The sequence below is a fragment of the Protopterus annectens genome, chromosome 1.part1 (genome assembly GCF_019279795.1).
Source record: "Protopterus annectens isolate FY-2018-M chromosome 1.part1, PAN1.0, whole genome shotgun sequence".
In the NCBI taxonomy this organism is placed as follows: domain Eukaryota; kingdom Metazoa; phylum Chordata; order Ceratodontiformes; family Protopteridae; genus Protopterus; species Protopterus annectens.
In genome coordinates, this window is record NC_056726.1 from 718,384,772 (window position 1) to 718,409,652 (window position 24,881).

The 24,881-nt window shown below is 43.7% G+C and overlaps 1 protein-coding gene across 1 annotated transcript in view; it reads left to right on the top strand.

Moving 5' to 3' along the window:
• Positions 1 to 24,881, top strand: part of DCTN3 (dynactin subunit 3) — a 340,986-nt gene that overhangs the window by 102,361 nt on the left and 213,744 nt on the right. The window contains exon 3 of the mRNA XM_044077776.1: positions 23,184 to 23,270. Coding sequence (XP_043933711.1) covers positions 23,184 to 23,270 — 87 coding nt within the window. The remainder of the gene's footprint in view (positions 1 to 23,183; positions 23,271 to 24,881) is intronic.

The window sequence follows — 24,881 nt, forward strand, 5'->3', positions numbered from 1 at the left end:
GATTCTTCAATGCTTGACTGAGATGCTGCACAAGGGCCTTTCCTTTTCCTCCATCAAAATTCATGCCTCAGCCATTTCAGCTCATTACAACACAGAACCACCCCTCTTGTCCCATCCACTGCTCATGCAGTTCCTCAGAGGGGCGAAAAAATGACCACCCAGGAGAGCCCTAACTCCAGCCAGGGAACCTTATCTTTGTATTTGAAAAACTCACTCTACCTCCTTTTGAGCCAGCTGCAAATGCAGAGTTGAAATTTCTTTCTTGGAAAACGGCCTTCCTTCTAGCCATCACTTCAGCAAGAAGGGTGTCTGAATTAGAGGCCCTTGCATCAGTGGAGCCTTTCATCATCTTTCATGCAGAGTGTCCCTCAGGACCAATCCCTCCTTCATGCCCACGGTAGTATCCAGTGTGGCTCTTAATCAGTCCATTCATTTGCCAACCTTCCTTTCCAATCCATAGAACAAAGGGGAGCATATACTGCACTCCTTAGATGTGCACAGACAACTTAGATTTTACTTGGACAGGACTAAATCTCTCATGAAATCTGAACAACTTCTGGTGGCATTTGCTGCAGGGGCAGAGGGGAAGGCCATTTCAAAGCAAACCATTTCTAAATGGATAGGCCATTGCATTCATTTCTGCAATAAGCACCGTGGAAAACCTATCCCACAGAGGATAAGACCACATTCAACCAGGGCTGCATCTACCTCTACAGCCTTTCTCAGAGGTGTCCCTACTAGGGACATCCTAGAAGCTGCTACCTGGAGTTCTGTACATACTTTCATCAAGCATTACCATTTGCCAATTTTGTCTAAATCCAGAGCTGGCTTTGCCACTGCAGTCTTGCAGGGCCTTATAGCTGGTCCTAATGCTATCTAATTTCCTCCTCCCATCCTTAGCTTTGGGAATCTACCCAAATGTGATGACTGCAACAGTGAAACACTAAGAACATAGTACAGTTGTGTACACTTACCATAAATGTAGATGTTAGAGTGTATTCACAGTTGCAGTCCTGATTACCCTCCCTCCAGCCCCCTGATTTATTTTGGCTATACCTCTATTCCTTTTTACTATGCTTAAAGCTTTTCGGTGTATTTGCTTTTTTGTTGGAGGTGTAACCTTGCATATATATATTTAATTGCTTCCCATTATGGGGGCACCTGACATCTGGGGCAAGAAAAACTGATATAATGGCGTCGACTGCATGCTTTATACCCCTGACTACCTGACGTCATGGAAGATAAGACAGCAACCCGACGCAGGACACAAGACTTTGATAATCAGGCTGACTGAGGGCTACTGCAAGCAGATAACCCAGATGTGATGACTGCAACAGTGAATGCACCAACATCTATATTTATGGTAAGTGTACACAACTGTACCTTTTGCTGCAAGCTTCTGTGTGAGGGACTGTCACGAGTGCCAGTGTTTCAGTCTGCCCCAATGAGAACCGGATATCTATATTACCTCATAAACTGCATTCACAGTGTCTTAGTCTGGTATACTGTGGTATGCTTATCATATATGAATGATCTGAACAAAATAGTTGAGCATATGTAATGGTTGTAAACTGTGTTTGGTGCTTAATATGATTTGGTTATTTTTTTTTAACTTACAAAAATGTAAAGGATATGGACATATGGGGAGCTGTACATTGTCAGAATGCAATTGGTGGTTCAGCATTGCATTGAACTTGTTTGGTCGATGTATGAAGAACAAAGTTAAAGTGGATCATCTTTGTGTGTGTGTGTGTGTGTGTGTGTGTGTGTGTGTGTGTGTGTGTGTGTGTGTGTGTGAATGGGATTTAGGTATGGGGTGAGTTGCTGCCAGTAACAGAGGTTTTCCGTATTCCTTACTGCTGTGCGGAATCTGAGTTCTGTACTAATTATTGGGGTATGGGGGACGGGGTATTTGCCCCCAGCAAAAACAATGTTTTATTTGTTTGTCTATTTTAAGTATTTTCATGTTTAGATTAACTGGGTCAATATATTGAAATGTGAAATTGGTAAATGTCGATGTTTCTATAGCCCCTGATGTGTAATAACATTCTGTAACATATTGATTTGGCTAGCATTAAACTATTAGGGATAATTTGGGGGAAAGATCATGTGTGTATAATGAGCAAAGGGATACTTTTATAATTGTTATTATTATTATAATACTCTAAAATGGAGAATTCTTTAATTGTTTAAGAAAACAGTTTTGTATTGAAGATTGTAGTCACTTATTTTGGAAATGTTCCTTTTCCAAAAAGTAAAGAAAACTTGCTATTGAATGTATTTTTGAGTTTATTTGGGGTTGCAGGCTAAATCCCATAAAAAGAAATGTATTATATTGTAACTCATAGAATGATCATTTAGAGCTTAAAAATCGTATTGTATTTCTTGCATCTGTACATGTACAAACTGTTAAAAATGTGCAGAATAAAGAACATGATATACTTGAATATGTATTGTGGAGAAATACAAGAAAGGTTGGGAAAGTTCTAGCAGTGGAATGAGACATTCATAAATAATTATACATCTGATGTTGTAAATCTTTATTCATTCCTTAATGATAGGACTTCGGTTCCATCCTCGGAACCGACACAGCCGTTTCCAAGCTCACGCCAGCCAAAAACTCTCAGCTAAGACCTACCCACAATGCCCCTCTCATAGTCTCTTCAGATCTCATTTGCCGCGTTCCTCGTCAGATGTGCCAAGCCTTCTCTCTCAAAGCCAAGTGTAAAATTTGTGTATTTTTGTGTAGTTTCTCTCAAAACTTTACCTTTTTTAGTCAGTCTCGTTAATTTCTCCTCTCGCCTGTAAACCGTTTCTGCTTCCTACCCTCTACATTTGGTAGTTACACTTATACCATTGTTGGTACTGTCCCTCTCTCCTACCTTTGGTAGGCCCTCCTTTACCACTTCTGGTATTTCTAGATACCATTGTCGGTACTGTTCTCTCCCCTTTTGTCTAACTTGCAAAAAAAAAAACTTTTGTCTTTTCACTTATTTCCTTTCTTGATAGTTTTTTTGTCAGCGTACATTATGTCAGAAAAAGCTAAACTGGGGTTTAAGCAGTGCGATAAGTGTGGGCGTAAGATGCCCAACTCAGACGGTCACACCCGGTGCGTTTGTGTGGGCCTGGACCATATAAATGCTTCATGTGACATCTGCTCTATTTTCAGTAATTGCACTCTAGCTGAGCGCAAAAACAAACTGATTTTAAAAGGTTTAATAAAAACGCCTTTTTCGGAGGCTCTCTCTGGGATGGAGGTCTCGACACCTCCTAAGACCAAAAAACACAAGGAGAAACGGAGTCACTTGGTCCCTACATCCCCATCCATTATGGAACAAAGTCCACACTGAGTTTCTCCCGCTCCTTCGACACAGACTACTTCGGCACCAGGCTCTGTCTTCTCCCCCTGTGCAATCTCTGATGTTGACTCCTGTTACGGTTCCGGCTTCAGCACCATCAGCTTCGGTGCCGATCTTGGTTCTGACAATGACTTTGACAACCATACCTGCTCCAGCACTATCCCCGGCACCGATAGCTTATTCGACTCCACAAACTTATGACCCTGTCGGTTCCAAAGGTTGAACACCTCTCAAGAACCAGATACTCTCCAACCTACGACCCTTTTTCTGGACACCAGTGTAGCCCCTGACTCTCCTTCAGCAGCCTCCTATAGATCCACCAGGAGCCTTTCAGAACAAGATATGGTGCGGGTTGTGGACCAGCTTCTGATTGCCCCCTGCTAGACCTTCCATACTCTTTGGAATGGAACCTTTCACAGCATACCCTCCAGTATATCCTCCTCCAGTCTCTTCCCAGGCTCCGGAGACCTCTGTACCGATGACTATTCCAGTGCATACTGTCTCGGCTCTGACTGCGGAGTTTCCCCTGTCAGCACCGACTGCCCTTGGAGCATCGGCTCCATTGGAGCCAGTGCACTCTCGGAGCAGTGTTTGTACTGTTGGCACCGTGGTTCATAGTTCGGTGCCTATTTTTTCGCTGGCACCGCCTTATGTCTACGGCTCCACCGACCACTACCAGTCCTCTCATAGCTCCTCACCTGGAGGCAGGCTCCTCAGGGCGGGGTATGACCCCAGTTCCGAGGTTGTCATTCTCTATTCCGGGCTCCCATCCCTCCTCAGGCAGGCCTGCTTACCAGGTGATGGAGAGGGTCCTTGCCTCCACAAACTCGCACTCAGCACCAATGGCACTGACACCAGAACCCCCCTCTAGTATGCAGCTGTCCCAACCCCCTACTCTAGGATCCTGAGCACGGGAGCCACAAGACCTTCCCTTAAAGGGAACTCTTTCTCCGGAGTCCTCCTCAGAAGACCCCAGTGGGGAGCCACCCCGGAAGAAACAGTGCAAGAGGAAGCACCTCGATTCCCCTAGGAATCTATCACTGAAGACCTAGATTGCGATGAGGGAGAAGGGTCCTCACGGTCTCCCGCAGAAGAAGCAGAGGGAAGACTGGAAGTCCTCTAACCCTTCTTCGGAGGAATCCTTGCAGGCCTTCCGTGCCCTGCCATCTACTTCAGTGTGCCTGGAAGGTCTCGGGCAACGTAGAACCTGTCCCCCGGAGGCTGGAAAAAAATTTTATCCACCCCCGAAGACCAGCCCAATTGGTCCTAGCAGTTGACAGTTGATTCCATGGTTGTGGCGGCGGCCACCAAGAGGGAACTGGCAGAAGATAGTTCCACTGTTCATCCCCCAAACAGGGAGTCTCAAGCCATGGACAGACTGGGGAAGCGACCTATGCTTCAGCGACCTTTGCCATTCGGTCGCTGAACTATGTGGCACACTTCACTCACCTCCAAAGAGACCTAATTTCTGAAATGTCTACCTCTTTGGTGGGGGTACTGCCTGATGAGGTTCGTGACACTCTTGCCGTAGCTAGCTACCCTAGAATCTCTCTCGAACTCCTCGATGCGATTGATATCTCACACCACCGAGGGGGCAGCTTGAGCAGCTGCATCAGGCAACATCATGAGACGTCATGCTTGGATGCGTTTGTGTGATTTCGCAGCCCCTTTAAAATCTTGCTTCATCAATGCATCTGTCGACGAATTTTCACTCTTTGGTACCAAAATACGAGACCCACTAGCACGAAATTAGAAAGACGGAAAGACCTTGTCTGCTGTGGGCATACGTTTTTCCACCCCCCAGAGGTTCTATTCCAGCAACCAGAGGACAGGGAAATTGTGGTTCAAAAAGTCCCAAGAATCTTTTCATGATGCTCGTGGTGAGCAATCTCCCCAGGGCAGAGGGGGCAACTCATCTGGAAGATGCCCCTTTCGGGTCAGATGGGGTCTGAATAACCGGGGAGCTAGGGATTCCTTCTCCGACCGAACCTACCAGCGTTCCTGAGCAGTGGCTCACTTTCCTCTGGAAGCAGTTGGGGGTCATTTTTTTCTCTGCACCTACCGGCCTGGCAAGGCTACCACATCCCATTCGATCTTACCCCCCAGACCCGTCAAAGGAATCCCCTATGTTCCACCCAATCAGAGGGGAGGTAGCAGCCTTAGAAATAGAAAAGCTGCTAAGAAAGAGTCATCCAGCCAGTCCCACCTGACCAGAGAGGATCCAGGTTTTACTCTAGGTTCTTTTTAGTGCCAAAAAAGACAGGGGACTGGAGACCAATCCTGGATCTCAGCCTATTGAACAAATTTATAAAACCTCAAAAATTCCGGATAGTCACAGTACAGTCCATCCTACCTTTTCTAGGGAAGGACAACTGGATGTGCTCTATAGATCTCCAGGACGCGTATTACCACATAAAGATGGACCGGTGCTCCCTGAGATTTCTCTGCTTTTGGCTGGGAGCCAATCACTACCAGTTCAGGGTACTGCCATTCAGTCTCTCAACAGCCCCCCCCCCCCCTGAGTGTTCACCAAATGTATGGCAGTTGTAGTAGCTCATCTTCGACTACAAGGATTCCAGGCGTTTCCGTATCTAGATGATTGGCTCTTTACCGCCATGACCAGGAATCTTCTCATCCACAGCCTCTCTTACACTAAAGGCCTTGCTGTCCACTTCGGGATTACGATCAACCAGGACAAATCTCAAATGTCCCCAACAAAATACACTGGAATTTATTCGAACAATCTTCGACACAACATCCTGTCAAGCTTCCCTCCCTCCTCACAGGCTTTCAAAAATAAGAAATCAGATTGAAGTTCTTCTTCCACAGACTTTTTTGTACCCGCACACCTTGTACTACAACGTTTTAGGCTCTATGGCAGCAGCTGTTACTCTAGTACCACTGGCGAAGTTGCACATGAGTCTATTACAGTGGCTACTTTCATCATAATGGTCGATCTTAACCCACCCACTCCACCACATGATACGCCTTACAAACCTTTGCAAGAAAGAAAATTATATGGTGGATGAAGTCAGAATCAAATCTTTGGTGTTGACCATTCTGTTTCCCCAGCCCAGGACCACGGTGACCACGGATGCATCCCTGTTGGGGGGGGGGGGTCATTTCCAGGGAAAGACTGTCTAAGGCACCTGGTCCCCCATGGAGGCTAATTTGCACACAAATGTCCTGGAATTGAGGGCTGTTCCTCTTAGCATTGCAAGCGTTCCATCTATCCCTCCCTTCTGGGGCCATTGCAATTCAGTCGGGCAGCATGTCATTCATCTGGTATATAAACAAGGTGGAACCAGGTCTTACCCCCTGTGTCGGGAAGCCATGAGGATTTGGCACTGGGCGATGGCTTCCAACCGCTTTCTTATAGCAAGGCACATGCCCGGGAGTTACAACCTTATTGCGGACAATCTGAACAGGAACATCCTGATGCTTCACAAGTGGTCCCTCAATCTTGTAATAGTGGATCAGATCTTCCGCCATTGGGGCAGGCCTTGCTGTGATCTGTTTGCTTCCCCTCTAAACAACAAATGCAGAAGTTACTTTGCTCTGATCCCCCCCTCAGGGGGAATCACCGAGGGATGCGCTAACGCACGATTGGCCCCCGGGTCTACTGTATGCCTTTCCCCCGTTTCCCCTCATCCTGAAATTCCTCCAGAAAGCTCAAAGGTTGAGAAGCAAAGTGATCCTCATTGCCCCTTATTGGCCCCATCAAGTCTGGTTTTCTTTCCTATGTCCTCATATTATTCACAGCCTGTGAATCCTGGATCAATCCCAAGGTCTGCTATCTCACCCTCAGTGACTGATTCACCCCAATCTCCACAGCCTCAAGCTCACAGCTTGGTTCCTCCACTTCCAATGATTGTCAGGCTGCCCGATATTTCATCTCGTGTCTGTGAGATTCTTCTAGCTTCACACAAACCTTCCACCAGGAAAGTTTATTCTAGTAAATGGGCTAGGATGTTCATCGTGCATACAGCTGCAGTCATAACAGATGGGTTATCCTGCCGTCAGGCGGGTCCTCGGTCGGCCGAATTCCAAAGTCTAGGTCCGGCGTCGGTTGTCGTCGCTTCCTCCCTGACGTCAGTGCGGCAGGGGTATAAAAGAGGCAGCCGACGCCATTTTCTTCAGTCTTTCTTGCCGCGCGGTGCCCGAAGCAGAAGCAGTTAGCAAGTGCTGGTCGGCCAGCTCCTGAGATTTATGAAAGTATTTCAGCCAAAGTCTTCTTGAAAGCTAAGTACCCCGTTGGGGAAACTTTTCTTGCCTCAGACCGATGTCAGACAAAGTTAATAATTGTATTTCATGTGGGAAGCAAATACCGCATAAGGATTTCCACTGTTACTGTATACCTTGCTTAGGCCCAGACCACGATGTCTCGGCCTGACGTTTTTGTGCTAGATTCAACAAACGCACTATTAAGCGTCGGGCGGAGTTTGTCCTTCACTTTTTTGGTAAAAAATTTAATTATATTATGTCGTCGGATACTCCGACTCCAGTTTTGAGCAAAAAACGCAAAGATAAGGACCGGCATACGAGGTCCTCACCACCTACTGATACCACGCTAAGGCCAACTACCGGTTCTCCGGTACTCAGCGAGGCACCTATGCAGCCCCTGAGTACCGATGACGATGCATTAACGGTGTCTTCAGTACCCGAGGTCGCAGGCTCCTCAGCCCCCATTCCTACTACAGATACCGACGCCACTCCTGGCGGGGAAACTCAGAATTTAGACAGGCCTGCCATTTCTCAAGGGGTCTTCAGGCCTTCCTCCTTCTCTATTAAAGCCTTCACTAAATCTAAAACAACCATGAAAACCAAAAAACAGGTTCCTCAGACACCCGCTCAAGGCAACATGCCTAAAAAGCAGATGCTTAAAATGGCTGAGGATTTGATTACTCTTATCAGGGGTTCTCAACCCCCCTCTGACAAAAGGCCTAGATTAGAGGAAGACTACCCTTCCTCAGATCAAGCTTCTATTACCTCAGAACTATCTGAGGACCAGGATTGTGCCTATTCTCCATTCGAAGACTCTGATGCAGAATTCCCTCGGTCTCCCCCCTGAGGACTTCTCTTGTGGGGAAACCCTGCATACATTGAGGGAACACTTTCACTGGGAAGGCCAAGATTACTCAGATTCCAAGAAAAGGCTCAGGGAATTTCTTCTGCTCCCCCAGCATAGGCCTCTGGCTATCCCTCCTTAGATATATTGGATGATGTACACAGAAGCCAGCCTTAATCCTGATTCTTTGCCTCCAGCTCCTGTTAAACCAGACGGGTATTACCGGGTTCCTGATTCTCACCAGTTCCTACATAAAAGCCATACTGCTGACCCAGAAACTATTTCACAGGGTCCCAAGGGAATTAAGGCCTCTACTGCTAAAAACCCATTACCTTCAGAGAGAGATTCCAGATCTTTAGAAAGGTGGGGGAAAAAGGTGTACACCTCGGCTACTTTAACCATGAGGGTATTAAACTGTCAGTTCCATATGTTAAAGTATCAACAGATGTTCATCGTGCATACAGCTGCAGTAATCGCAGATGGGTTTTCAGCCGTCAGCGGTCCCTCGGTCGGCCGAATTCCAAAGTCTTGGTCCGGCGTCGGTTGTCGTCGCTTACTCTTCTGACGTCAGTAAGGCCAGAGTATATAAGACACAGCCGACGCCATGTTCTCCAGTCTTTTTTGCCGCGCGGTGCCCGAAGCAGAAGCAGTTCGCAAGTGCCGGTCGGCCAGCTCCTGAATTATGAAAAAATTGGAACCGAAGTCTTCTTTAAAGCTAAGTACCCCGTTGGGGAAACTTTTCTTGCCTCAGACCGATGTCAGAAAAAGTTAATAATTGTATTTCTTGTGGGAAGCAAATACCGCATAAGGATTTCCATTCCCGTTGCATACCTTGTTTGGGCCCAGACCACGACGTCTCGGGCTGTTGCTTTTGCGCTACCTTCAATAAACGCACTATCAAGCGTCGGACAGAGTTCGCCCAACACTACTTTGGTAAAGCTTTTGATTATAAGATGTCATCGGACACTCCGACTACCGTTTTGTCCAAAAAACGCAAGGAAAAGGACCGACACGCGGTCCCCGCCGACACCACGCCAAAACAGGCTACACGTGGTCCGGTTCTCAGCGAGGCGCCTTTGCAGTCCCTGACTACCAACGACACTCCTTTGGCGGTGTTCTCTGTACCCGAGACCGCTGGGTCCTCGGTCCTTTCCCAGACTACAACCGAAGCCCCTGCTAATGTCGAGCCTACTGATGTGGACAGGTCCACCTCCACCCATGGTGTATTTAGGCCCTCATCTTCTTTTTCAATAAAGGCTTTTACTAAATCCAAAGCAGCCAGGCATCCCACGAGGCCTGTTGCACAGGGCCCATCTCCTGGACCCATGCCTAAGAAACAGATGCTTAAAATGGCTGAGGATTTAATTACTCTTATCAGAGGTTCTCGGCCCCCTCCTGACAAGAGACCCAGAGTGGAGGAAGAATCTCCCTCTTCTGATCAGGGATCCATTTTATCAGAACATTCTGATGCAGAGGAACACTCTTACTCCCCTTTTGAGGATTCGGATGCAGAACAGTCCATTCCTTCTGTATCCCCTCCTGAGGATTTTTCTTTTGGGGAAACCTTGCACACTTTGAGGGAACACTTCCATTGGGAAGGCCAAGACTTTTCAGATTCCAAGAAAAGACTTAGGGAATTTCTTTGGTTACCTCAGCACAGACCTCTGGCTATACCCCCTGTTTTGGATGTCCTGGATGATGTCTATCAGGAGGCTTGCCTTAACCCTGATTCTCTGCCTCCTGCACCAGTAAAACCTGATAGGTATTACAGAGTACCCAGCTCTCACCAATTTCTCTACAAAGGCCATAATGCTGACCCTGAAACCATTTCACAAGGCCCCAAGGGATTAAAGGCCTCCACTGCCAAGAATCCACTCCCTGCAGAAAGGGAATCCAGATCTCTAGAAAGGTGGGGTAAAGGTATATACCTCGGCCACCCTAGCCATGAGGGCCTTAAACTGTCAGTTTCATATGATTAAATATCAACAGTACCTGTTATCACAATTAAGGAACAAAATGTCTCAACCTGAACAACCAGATTTAAAAGAGTTACAGGATATGATGCATAGTGCGGAGCAAGTGGGTAAACACACCTTACAATGTGGTTATGATGCCCTAGAGGCTTCCAGTAGAGCGGCTGCCACAGGATCAGTCATTCGCAGGCATGCCTGGCTTAGGGAACAAAATTTACCTGATCATGTGAAAGCTAAACTTCTTGATGCTCCTTTACAAAAGGATGTATTATTTGGTACTAATGCTGAGGACATACTACGGAAAATGGAAGAAAAAGCCAAGTCTATGCAAACTGTCAAAGCTTTCTTACAGGTCCAACCACCACGTTTTAGCAGAAATTGGCCTTCAAAAAACTGGTCCTTTCCAGCCACTGACAAGCCCCAAAGAGGCAGATACAGACGCACAAGGGGCAGAGGGCAATCACAAGGATCATATAGAGGCAGACAATGGCAATCTCCAGCACCAAGAGGTGGTGAAGACAGTGCACAACAATACAGGAAGCAAACCCAATGACTCCCTCATTTCCATGCCAAGCAAGTCTCAGCTGACAGCACCTTTGGGAGGGAAACTAGCATTATTTGCAAGCAATTGGCATATTGTCACAACAGACAAATGGATACTGGACATTATAAACAGAGGCTACAAATTTCAATTTCACACTCTTCCAAAAATGAGAGGCATGCCAAACCTGCCACAAAATCAAAGGGCAGAGGCACAACTGCAAATTTCAAAGCTCCTAAACATGAGAGCTATACAAAAGGTACCTACACTCCAACAAGGTCAAGGTTTTTATTCAAGACTTTTTCTGGTACCAAGAAAAGGAACCGACTGGAGACCCATTTTGGACTTATCCATCCTAAATACATTCCTACTCGTGCCAAAATTCAAGATGCTCACATTACAGCAACTTCTTCCCATGCTGGGCAAGGAGTTTTGGCTGGTAACATTGGACCTCAAGGAGGCATACCTGCATGTCCCAATCAGACAAAGCTGCAGAAGATACCTCAGATTTCTTGCAGGTTCAATCCACTATCAATTCTCTGCATTGCCCTTTGGCTTATCTACTGCCCAGAGTATTCACAAAGTGCCTGGCATCAGTGATTGCCTACTGCAGACTTCAAGGGATACAAATTTACCCTTATCTGGACGACTGCCTGATCCAAGCGGACAGCAAACGCATACTACTGGAACATCTGGCTTATGTGACACGGTTACTGCTTTCTCTGGGATATACCATCAACAAGGAGAAATCAAGACTAACACCATCTCAAAAAATAACCTTCCTGGGTGCCAACTTGGACACAAACACCCAGATGGCATATCTTACGCCAGAAAAACAAGGGCAACTATCTCAGTACTTCAAAACACTAGCAAGTACCAGGCTTACTGCAAGGAAAATCCTGCAGGCTCTGGGATTCATGGCATCTTGCATTCTTCTAATCCCATGTGCAAAGCTGCATATGAGGAAACTTCAATGGTACCTAAAAAGTCTATGGTCTCAACACAGTCACAGTTTGGAAGCAATTATACCAATAATTCCATGTTTGCAAAAGGAATTTCTATGGTGGGCCCAAGCATGTCAAGTAAACACAGGCCTTCCATTCTGCAAGCCTCAAGCAAAACAAGTCATAACCACAGGCGCCTCAGATTACGCCTGGGGCACATGAAGGACAGGTGCATTCAGGGCAGATGGTCCCAAAAGGAAAAGCACCTTCACATCAATCAAAAAGAAATGCTAGCAGTGATAAATGCAATTACAGCTTTCAAGGACTTCCTGCATCCAGGACAATTACTGATAAGAACAGACAACACCACAGTAATGTGGTACATAAACAAACAAGGAGGAACACATTCATACCCCTTGTGCAGACTAGCCATGACTCTTTGGAACTTGGCTCTGGAAAGACAAGTCGAACTTCAAGCACAGTACTTGCCAGGACTGGAAAACACACTGGCAGACACTCTAAGCAGAAATATGACAGATCCACACGACAGATCCACACGAATGGAAGTTACATCCTCAGGTGTTTACAGAGATAATCCAAGCGTGGGGGAGGCCAGACATGGATCTTTTTGCCTCCCACAGGAACCATCAACTGAAAAAGTTTTGTTCAAGGACCTTTCATCCAAAGGCCTGGAAAGTGGACGCCCTTTCATTCAGTTGGACAGCATGGACAGTTTATGCATTCCCACCTCTGCCACTTCTGCCCAAGGTGCTTTTGAAAGCAAGAACAGACAAACTGAGGATGATACTGATTGCTCCAGATTGGCCAAGGCAACACTGGTATCCACTCCTGAGGAGCCTAACGCATACTCCTCCCTGGTCCCTGCCTCTAATGCCTCTCCTACTGACTCAGAACAGCTACAAAACTCTTCAGTCAGCTGAAAACACTCAACCTCGCTGCATGGAAAATTCCTTGACACCACAACAGTCCCTACTCTCCAAGGAGGTGCAGGATGTCATTTTGGTGGCCAGAAGACCATCTACTAGAAAAGCTTACTCTGCAAAATGGAAGCGGTTTTGCTGTTGGAATGAGAAAAGAGGCCAGGACCCTAGAAAATTGAACTTGCCTCAGGTTTTACAGTACCTAGCTGAACTGCTGAACAGTGGACTTTCATTTTCTTCCATAAAAATACATGCCTCAGCCATTTCTGCAGAATTCAACACGGATCCTCCTTTATTCTCTCACCCACTCTTACGACAGTTCCTCAGAGGGCTAAGAATATAAGACCTCCAAGGAAGCAACCAATACCAGCCTGGGACCTTAATTACATACTAGAAAAATTAACATTGCCTCCCTTTGAACCTGCTGCCTCAACAGATCTGCAACATTTGTCCTGGAAAACAGCTTTCCTTCTGGCCATCACTTCAGCTCGTAGGGTTTCTGAACTACAGGCCCTCATGGCGGTGCAGCCCTTCCTCATCTTCCATCAGGACAGGGTTTCCCTCGTACCAACCCATCTTTTATGCCAAAAGTTGTATCCAGGGTATCCTTAAATCAAGCCATTCACCTACCTATCTTTTATCCTAACCCTCAAAACAAAGGGAGAGGCTGCTTCACACTTTAGACATCCATAGGCAGCTACGTTATTATTTGGACAGAACAAAGTCCTTCAGGAAATCAGAACAACTTTGTGTCCTATGCGTAGGGGCTCAAGGAAACCAGTTACCAAACAGACCATTTCCAAGTGGATTGGCCACTGTATACGGTTTTGTTATTCCTATCATGGGAAATCTGTCCCTACTGGTATCAGATCTCACTCCACCAGGGCCACAGCCACCTCTACAGCCTTCCTCAGAGGCGTTCCTACTAAAGATATTTTGGAGGCAGCCACTTGGAGTTCTGTACATACCTTCACAAAACACTACCACCTACCCTTATATTCCAGAACAAGAGCAGGCTTTGCCACTGCTGTTTTGCAGGGCATTCTGGCTCAACCCAGTTCCTCATAGTACCTACCACCCTATGCATAGCTTTGGGACTCTACCCATCTGTGATTACTGCAGCTGTATGCACGATGAACATAGTACAGTTTTGTACCTACCATAAATGTAGATGTTCGAGTGCTAATACAGCTGCAGTACAGGTTTCCCTCCCTCCTTCCCCACTTGGTAAAGGCATGGGGCCTAACTACCTCTTCATACCACCTGACTGGGTTATCCTGCTGTTTTATTTGCTTGCTTACACTGATTTTGCATTACATTGCATTTCCTGCATATGTAGATAAGCCTTATTTATGTATTGCCTTCCTTTTGGGGGCACCTGACATCTGGGGCAAGAAAGACTGAAGAACATGGCGTCGGCTGTGTCTTATATACTCTGGCCTTACTGACGTCAGAAGAGTAAGCGACGACAACAGACGCCGGACCAAGACTTTGGAATTCGGCCGACCGAGGGACCGCCTGACGGCTGAAAACCCATCTGTGATTACTGCAGCTGTATTAGCACTCGAACATCTACATTTATGGTAGGTACAAAACTGTACTTTTTTGATATCTCAGCTGAAAAGCAAAATGACACAACCAGAACAACCCGATTTAAGAGTTGCAGGATTTGTTGCATGGTGCAGAGCAAGTGGGTAAACATACCTTGCAGTGTGGTTTTGATGCTTTAGAGGCCTCATGTAGAGCTGCTGTTACGGGGTCTGTTATACGTAGGCATGCTTGGCTCAAAGAGCAAACCTTAACAGATCATGTCAAAGCTAAATTATTAGATGCACCTATTCAAAAAGATGTATTGTTTGGTGTTAAAGCAGGGGAGGTGCTAAAGAAAATGGAGGAAAAAACGAAATCAATGCAAATAGTGAAAGATTACCTGCAGGTACAGCCTCCACGTTTCAGCAGAAACTGGCCTTCAAAAAATTGGTCCTTTCCAGCCACGGACAGACCTCAAAGGGGCAGATACAGGCGTCCAAGGGGTAGAGGGCAACCGCAAGGATCTTTCAGAGCCAGACAGTGGCAAGCACCAACCCCAAGAGGTGGAGAAGATAGATCAGTCTTTCAGAAAACAGACACAATGACTTCCCCCTACACCTGCCAAGCAAAGCTTTAATGGCAGCAACAACTTTCCAAAAAAATCCACGAACTTGACCAACGAAGTTTTAATAATAGAACTTAGAGAATACACACAATAAAATAAGCGCTTTCGTTTGGCGCCTGCCAAACTTTTTCAAACAGTTAATACATCACTTCCTGTAGTTTAAAATAGTAGTTAATCATGATGTAAGTGAAAAAATGACTTCCCTTTAATCTATGTTTAAAGTGCTATTATCAAAAAACAAAAACATACGTAAATTGATCATAAGTTGCATTCCAACAGCACATATTTTTTATTTAGCATTTTCGATTAGCGTGTTTGCTGTATTTAATAATAATGCATAATCCCACGGACTCTAACCCTACACTTTTGAATCAAAGAAGAAAAGGAAACAGAAAAATACATATGTATATTATAACACAAAACCTTTGATCAACTTTTTGCAGTTAATAAAACCGTTTTCTATTTCATCAGTTATTATAGTTAAATCAACACAAGTATCTACATCAGTTGTTGGAAATTCATAACAATAATATTTCTACCCTAAGCACAACAATGCACAACAATGCAAAAATACATTTTTAATTTTTAACCCATAACTAGCAAAACATATTAGTATAGAAACTTCTCATAAGTTTAAATTTGTCGTTCTTGATGTTCAAAAAGTGGACAGTAGAGGTGGAGCATGGCAATTAAAACTTGAAAAATTAGAATTAGAATGGCAACTTAAACTGAATGCACACAACTGGCCATTTTGAACAACTTGGTATCAATCGCAAGTCTACTCAAGATAAAATCTCTTATGCGATAGTACTAATAGAGTCAATATTGCTGTTAATATCAGATTAAAATACTGAAAATTTAACAATATTCTTTTTACAGTAAATTATATATATATATATATATATATATATATATATATATATATATATATATATACATACATTTTTTAGTTACTATATATATATATATATATATATATATATATATATATATATATATATATATATACACATTTTTATATTTTTACACATTTTTATACACTTTTATATATATGCATTTTTATATATATGCATTTTAAGTCATTTTAATATTTATTCAGCGTAAGGTCTTATGTTAATTTTATATAACTTAAAAACGAACTACTATGAGACATGAATTCTTAAATGAAATTGTTTTAACATTTTTGAAACACTTAATTACACTTATAATTATAATCAGTCGATATATTTATCAAAATATATGTGCATCTCTTTGATTAATTTTTATATAATTTTTCTATATTACTTTCACAATTCATCATTTATTATGTTTTTAAAATACACTACGAGGGTAATTATATATTTTTTTCCAATGGCCGGATTAATAGACGACTTTTGGTCTGGTTACAAACACAATACTGCTATTATAACGAACATTTTATATACATACTAATTTTAGCAGAGTATTTTTATATAATGATATATAATTGCTAATTATGGGTTAAAAATTAAAAATGTATTTTTGCATTGTTGTGCTTAGGGTAGAAATATTATTATTATGAATTTCCAACAACTGATGTAGATACTTGTGTTGATTTAACTATAATAACTGATGAAATAGAATGTTAACGGTTTTATTAACTGCAAAAAGTTGATCAAAGGTTTTGTGTTATAATATACATATATATTTTTCTGTTTCCTTTTCTTCTTTGATTCAAAAGTGTAGGGTTAGAGTCCGTGGGATTATGCATTATTATTAAATACAGCAAACACGCTAATCGAAAATGCTAAATAAAAAATATGTGCTGTTGGAATGCAACTTATGATCAATTTACGTATGTTTTTGTTTTTTGATGTTAGCACTTTAAACATAGATTAAAGGGAAGTCATTTTTTCACTTACATCACGATTAACTACTATTTAAACTACAGGAAGTGATGTATTAACTGTTTGAAAAAGTTTGGCAGGCGCCAAACGAAAGCGCTTATTTTATTGTGTGTAAGTTCTATTATTAAAACTTTGTTGGTCAAGTTCGTGGTTCGTGGATTTTTTTGGAAAGCTTTAATGGCAGCACCTTTGGGCGGAAAACTGACATTATTCTCAAAAAATTGGCATATTGTTACAAAAGACAAATGGATTCTGGACATTATAGACAGAGGCTACAGGTTCCACTTTCACACCCTTCCAAAAATGAGAGGCATGCCAAACCTGCCACAAAATCAAAGGGCAGAGGCACAAAAACAAATTTCAGCTCTCATGGACATGAAAGCAATTCAAGAGGTACCTGCAAAAGAACAAGGTCAAGGGTTTTATTCCAGACTATTCCTGGTACCAAGGAAAGACAAAGATTGGAGACCTATCTTAGACCTATCCATCCTAAACACATTTCCACAGGTGCCAAAATTCAAGATGCTCACATTACAGCAGCTTCTTCCCATGCTGGACAAGGAGTCTTGGCTGATAACATTGGACCTCAAGGAGGCATACCTGCGTGTACCTATCAGACATGATTGCAGAAGATACCTCAGATTTCTTGCAGATTCAACCCATTACCAATTCTCTGCATTGCCCTTTGGCTTATCTACTGCGCCCAGAGTGTTTACGAAATGCCTGGCATCAGTAATCGCCTTCTGCAGACTACAAGGGATACAAATCTACCCATATCTGGACGACTGCCTGATCCAAGCGGACAGCAAGGACATACTACTGCAGCACCTGGCGTTTGTAATGAAACTGTTGAACTTCCTGGGATACACAGTCAACAAAAAGAAATCAAAACTGATACCCTCTCAACAAATAATTTTCCTGGGTGCCAACTTGGATACAACCACCCAGATGGCCTACCTCACGCCAGACAAGCAAGGGCAACTGTCTCACTGCAAGGAAAGTCCTGCAGGCTCTGGGATTCATGGCATCTTGCATCCTACTTATCCCATGTGCAAAGCTGCATATGAGGAAACTTCAATGGTACCTAAAAAAACTTATGGTCTCAACACAGCCACAGCTTGGAAGCAATTATACCACTCATTCCATGCCTTCAAAAGGAATTTATGTGGTGGGCTCAAGCTTGCCAAAGAAACACAGGTCTTCCTTTCTGTGTACCTCAAGCAACTCAAATCATCACAACAGACGCCTCAGACTACGCATGGGGAGCACACATGACAAATCAGTGCATTCAGGGAAAATGGGCACGAAAAGAGAAGCTCCTTCACATCAACCAAAAGGAAATGCTAGCCGTGCAAAAGGCTATTATGACCTTCAAAGACCTACTGCATCCAGGCCAGCTATTGATAAGGACAGACAACACCACAGTGATGTGGTACATAAACAAACGGGGGAACTCATTCATACCCCCTGTGCAGGCAAGCCATGACCCTATGGAACACAGCACTGGAAATGAAAATTCAACTACAGGCACAATTCCTGCCAGGGAAGGAAAACACACTGGCAGACAACCTAAGCAGAAATATGACAGATCCACATGAATGGAAGTTGCATCCTCAAATTTTCACAAAGATAACTCAGGCATGGGGACAGCCAGACATAGATCTCTTTGCTACCCACAGAAATTGCCAGTTGAAAAAATTTTGTTCAAGGACCTATCATCCACAGGCCTGGAAAGTGGACGCACTTTCCTTCAATTGGGCAACATTGACAGTCTATGCCTTCCCGCCTCTTCCTCTGCTGCCCAAAGTTCTATTAAAAGCCAGAACAGAGAGGCCGAAAATGATTCTCATTGCTCCAGACTGGCCAAGGCAACACTGGTATCCGCTCCTGAAGAGCCTGACACATTCCCCACCATGGATCCTACCTCTAGTCCCTCTTCTGTTGTCCCAGCACAATTACAAAACTCGCCATCTCAAAACTCTAAATCTAGCTGCATGGAGAATTCCTTGATTTCCCAACAGTTTCTACTCTCCAAGGGAGGTGCAGGATGTCATCTTGGAGGCCAGAAGACTTTCTACTACAAAGGCCTACTCCGCCAAATGGAAACGATTTTGTGCCTGGAATCAGAAGAAGGGACAGAATCCTTGGGTAATAAATATACCTCAAATTTTACAGTACCTAGCTGAGATGTTAAACAATGGACTTTCCTTCTCCTCCATCAAGATCCAAGCTTCAGCCATTTCTGCACAATACAACACAGATCCTCCTTTATTCTCTCATCCTCTCTTAAGGCAGTTCCTCAGAGGGGCAAAGAATATAAAACCCCCAAGGAAACTACCAGTCCCTGCTTGGGACCTCAACTTCGTATTGGAAAAGCTGACCCTTCCTCCCTTCGAGCCAGCTTCTTCATCAGAGTTGCAGTACTTGTCATGGAAAACAGCCTTTCTTCTGGCTATCACCTCAGCTCGCAGGGTTTCGGAGCTACAGGCCCTCATGGCTGTGCAATCATTCATCATTTTCCATCAGGACAGAGTTTCCTTACGAACCAACCCTACCTTTATGCCAAAGGTAGTATCCAGTGTAGCTTTGAATCAGACTATCCACTTACCTACCTTTTATCCTAATCCACAAAACAAAGGGGAAAGACTACTACATTCCTTGGACATTCACAGACAACTTCGTTATTATTTGGATAGGACAAAGCCATTCAGGAAATCTGAGCAACTCTTTGTGTCCTATGCTGCAGGTACTCAAGGAAAGGCTATTTCCAAACAGACAATTTCAAAATGGATAGCCCACTGCATACGCTTTTGTTACTCATTTCATGGAAAAACTGTGCCTACATGCATCAGATCCCACTCCACCAGAGCCACAGCTACCTCTGCAGCCTTCCTCAGGGGGGTCCCTACCAAGGATATTTTGGAAGCAGCCACCTGGAGTTCAGTGCACACTTTCTCCAAGCACTATCCCCTCCCACTATACTCTAAATCTAGAGCGGGCTTTGCCACAGCAGTCCTGCAGGGCATTCACTTAGTGCCTACCACCCTTACTTAGCTTTGGGATTCTACCCATCTGTTATGACTGCAGCTGTATGCACGATGAACATAGTACAGTTTTGTACCTACCATAAATGTAGATGTTCGATGCTCATACAGCTGCAGTCCAGGTTTCCCTCCCTCCAACCCCTCTTAGGACAGGCCTTATGACAAACCCTTTTCATATAACCTTTTGGGGTACTCTTTTATGGTATATTTGCTTGCAACTACTGTTTTTGATTTATCAACATTGCATTTTTGCATAACATTGTTTGCCTTCCTTCTGGGGGCACCTGACATCTGGGGCAAGAAAAACTGAAGAAAATGGCGTCGGCTGCCTCTTTTATATACCCCTGCCGCACTGACGTCGGGGAGGAAGCGACGACAACCGACGCCAGACCTAGACTTTGGAATTCGGCCGACCGAGGACCCGCCTGACGGCAGGATAACCCATCTGTTATGACTGCAGCTGTATGAGCACTCGAACATCTACATTTATGGTAGGTACAAAACTGTACTTTCTCTACATGGGCCAATGATCAGGACATAGACCCTTTCTCTGTGCCTATTTAGAAGATCCTACAGTACCTGACTACTCTTCTACATGCAGGAGCCTCAGCATTGACAATTACTGTGCATTTAGCAGCTATCACAAATTTTCATAAATGATTCAGTAATTCTTCTGTTATGTCGCACCATCTGTGCAAAACTTTCTTGAAAGGAGTGTTATATTTTAAACCTCCTGTCAAACCCCCATAGAACCTTGGGACTTGACTTGGTACTTCGTCATTAACAAACCCTCCTTTCGAACCTTCTAATTCATGTGATATAAAATTTTTATCTTGGAAGACACTACTTCTAGTAGCACTTACCTCAGTGAGAAGAGTATCTGAGTGCAGGCCTTGAGTATCAAGAGAACTTACTTGAACTTCCACAGGGATAGACTGTCCCTACGTACTGACCCTTCCTTTTTGCCCAAGGTAATTTCTGGATTTTCAATTCAATCTATTGACCTGCCGATTTACTTCCCTCAGCATTCGGAGGGGAGTATCTTTTGCACACCCTTGATGTTCATAGGCAGCTTTGTTTTTATTTGGACAGAACTAAATCTGTCAGAAAAATGGGTTAATTGTTTGTGGCCTTTGCGGAACCCAGATTGGGTAAACCGGTCTCCAAAGTGACTCTATCCTCCTGGCTTAAAAACGTCATTACCTTCATCTACCATCAGAATAAACTGTCCTTGCCTTCCAGAGTAAAGGCTCATTCCACTAGATCTATGGCTACTTCTGTGGCTTTTCATTCCAGAGCCTCTATGGATGATATCTGCGCAGCAGCCACTTGGGCAAGACCTCATACCTTTATCACTTATTGCAAATTTGATTTGGCCTCCAGGGCACGACCATCTTTTGGTTCTATGGTGCTCAGGAATATCCTTCCTTAGGGCCACCCAGGACTCAAGTAGCTGGGGACTCGGTCCTAACAGTAAGGAATGAATAAAGATTTACAGCATCAGATAAAGAAGTTATGTCTTACCATAATGTTCCATCTGTGTTATAGATCTTTATTCATTCATTACTTCCTGCCCTCCTTCCCCCTGCCTGGACTCCTGGTGGACTTTAGGAACTCGGTATTTGCTCAGACAGAGCTTCCTGCTGTTTCTCTTATCTCTGTAATATAGGGGCGGGCAAACTCGATTTGAAGAGACTATGAGAGGGGTGTTATGGGTAGGTCTTAGCTGAGACTTTTTGGCTGGTGCAAGCTTGGAATCAGCCGTGTCGGTTCCGAGAACGGAACCAAAGTCCTATCAGTAATGAATGAATAAAGATCTACAACACAGATGGAACGTTATGGTAAGACATAACTTCTTTTTTTTTTTACTGAATATGCAAATAACTATTTTTCCATATTTTAATTTTATCAAATGAATTACAATGCAGAACATTATGGTATGAGAAAGTAATGGATACTTGAGGAAACTTTTGGAGGAAGTATGTAAAGCAAGTATACTGGAGAGATGTTAGATTTTGACAGGTACCAGACGTACAAGATTTTCTTTGGTTTTACCTTTGGGAATGTTGCCTGTGAAGTGACTGATGAAATATAAATCTATTCATGAAAGATTTTGCCAGTATTGTAAAATTAAGGAGGCACTGGAACACACACTGCTTATTTGTGAAAAAGTAAAAGTCTTGGAAGAAGAGAAATATAATGTTTGAGTTGTGTAACATGGAACCCATAACATATAAATACGTTAATATATGAACAATACTGTAAACTCCCTAAGTCTGAATGAGAATGCATTGATAAATTGATTTTTACTGATACTTGGATACTGTGGATCACTCAAAGTGTACAATATCGTGATCATCATCTAATGGGAAAATGTAGAAATGGTTATGGCAGAAAAGTTTGGAGAAATGGTATGGGGTACATGGGGTCAGGATGTCACTTTTGCAGTGACAGTCACTTCGAGCCAAGGTTTACACTGCTGGGTGACTAGCCCTGCCATGGTAGTTCATTCACACCACTCACTCACGCACACACTTGCATGTCTTTGGGATGTGGGAGGAAAGCAGAGCACCCGGAGGAAACCCACAAACCCAGAGTGCCCGGAGAAACCCAAGAAACTGGAGCACCCGGAGGAAACCCATGTGACCTCAGGGAGGACATGCAGACTCTGCACAGAAGGCACCCCAGCCAAGAATCGAACCAAAGAACATCTTGCTGTGAGGTAGCAATGCTAACCGCGGTACCACTGCGGCCACCTAACCACTGCACCACCCCTGTAAACTGATATATTATACATATGTAATAGTTGCTACTTTTTATTGTTCTTGAAATGTTAATGTTAAGTTGTATTTCTTGAAGTTCCCTATTCTTTTCGGTAAGTATAATGGTATGATTTATGTCCACCTGAGCTACCACCAACTGAAGCGGTTGAGGCCTCTGTTTAATGTCTTATCTGAAGGACTGTACAGTCAAATGCACCCCCCCCCCCCATATGCTGCACTGCAGTGTCAGTACTGGAAAAATTAGCCCTTACACCTGGTGTAGTATATTACCCTTGTCTTCAGTACTGCATGTATGCCATAAAACCTACAACAGGCTGTTCTTGCTTTCACAGGAAACTGATTTTTATTTTATGTACCTCTTTTGATTCCATTTGCTTTTCTTGTTTCATTTTGTGGACAACAAACTGTTGACAGCAATGTTTTAAGTTATTTGAATGAAGTTATGTTGTACATTGAAGAAGGCATACTTTGTTCTTGGTGAAGTAACTCAGCATGTGTTTTATTTTGCAGTTGATGATTTAGTAAAGTACTTGAACCCCCAGTACATCGACCGTATTGCTGTCTCAGATGCTATGAAACTAGAGTTTATACTCGCAGGTATGGTATGCCAGTACTGCAGCTTTTTGGTTACTGGGGAGGCCTATCATTTTTACTACAATTTGTTGCTTTGCATCTCTGTCTTTGTAAAACCATGAAAATGTTTGGTATAATCAATCATTTGATATTGGTGGTGTAATAGTATCCCCCTTTTTGTTTGTTTAAATTACTGTCTTGGAATCTGACTGCGAAACACTTCTTCAGATGACATTGTTGTGAAATACCTTGCAAGCTTCTCTTGACTGCAAAAGGTGGAACTGTGTCAGGCATATCACGTAGAGGGAAGGACTGATGAGCACAATACACCAGTCTACCTCACACTGACCAGTGAGGAGAGAAGTCATTAGATTCCAAATTTGTACAGTGGTTTTGTAAATTAGATGGCCAGCTACATATGGTTTGGTCTGTGAATAAGCACAGGTTGTGGGTCTGTTTATCGAGTCAGAACTGGCACACACTGTGAGAAGCTTAGGGGTATTCTGATCTTTCTGAAATAGGGGAAAGATTGAAGAGAGATTTCTTATCAATCCTGAGATTAGTGAGAAGGGTAGCTTAGCAGCTTTTGTTAACTGACAAGGTTATGTGTATGTGGGAGGAGGAGGAGGAGATGAGACGCTATGTTAATTCTAACATTATTTGTTTGGTGGGGTTCTGGACCTCCACTTGCAGGGTGTGTATATTTGTATGTATGTTAGGGCATAGCAGCATTCAGTATTGACACTACAGAAGGCTACATGCGCAGGAAACTCTGATCACTTACAAGCCTATTGGTGGGTGAAGTACTGATTTGTAATACACTTTGAGTGGAGGATGCCATTTCTGATGGGCTGAGAGAAAGCCAAGCATGTGGGACAGTGATTTTCCAAGTGAATACTAGAGTGCAGTGGGAGCTGAACTGCCAGGCTACAGAAGTTACATGGGTTAGTGTGAATTTGAAGATGTCCAGAGCCTCATTTCCCACCAGGACAGGCAGGGGTTGCACAATGCAGCACTCAGCAGTTTGTTACCATTATAGGAACAAGATCTCTGAGCAGTATCATTTGGGGGGTGAGGAGTGAATGGTGGTTCTACGTACTGTATGATGATGATGCATTTATCTTGTGTAGTCCACCAGATCCTGCCCAAAGTGTTTGTGAATTCAGCACCTTTTTTAATGCATTTCTCATTGATGGAAGTCAGTTGCCATCTGTTCATCCATGCTAATAGCTTTTATGAAGTCTTCATTAAGACTGCCCCCCTCATCTTTCTGCTCACAATTATTTTGTCTAACAAAGTTTTCTTGTATGCTTTGTGCCAAAACCTGCTGTATGTTGAAGACATACGTTTACTCTGTCACTTCGCCCCTTATCCTTTTTTATTGCTAGTAGTCCTGTCATTGCTAACTTTTTCGTCTTTCCCTCCGTCTTCCTTTTTTCAACTATTTGACTTCTTTTCCTTCCTAACACAATCCCTTCTTTTCCTTACTAAAGTCAGAGCCATTGCAGAAGTCGAAAGTATATGATGACTAGTATGCCTTCTATCTTCTTTGGCTGTTGCCCATTCTTAGAAATGAAATGGCAGGATCTTCTGTCTGCTAGGTATGCTGGTTGATTTACTGGAGGATGTCTTCCA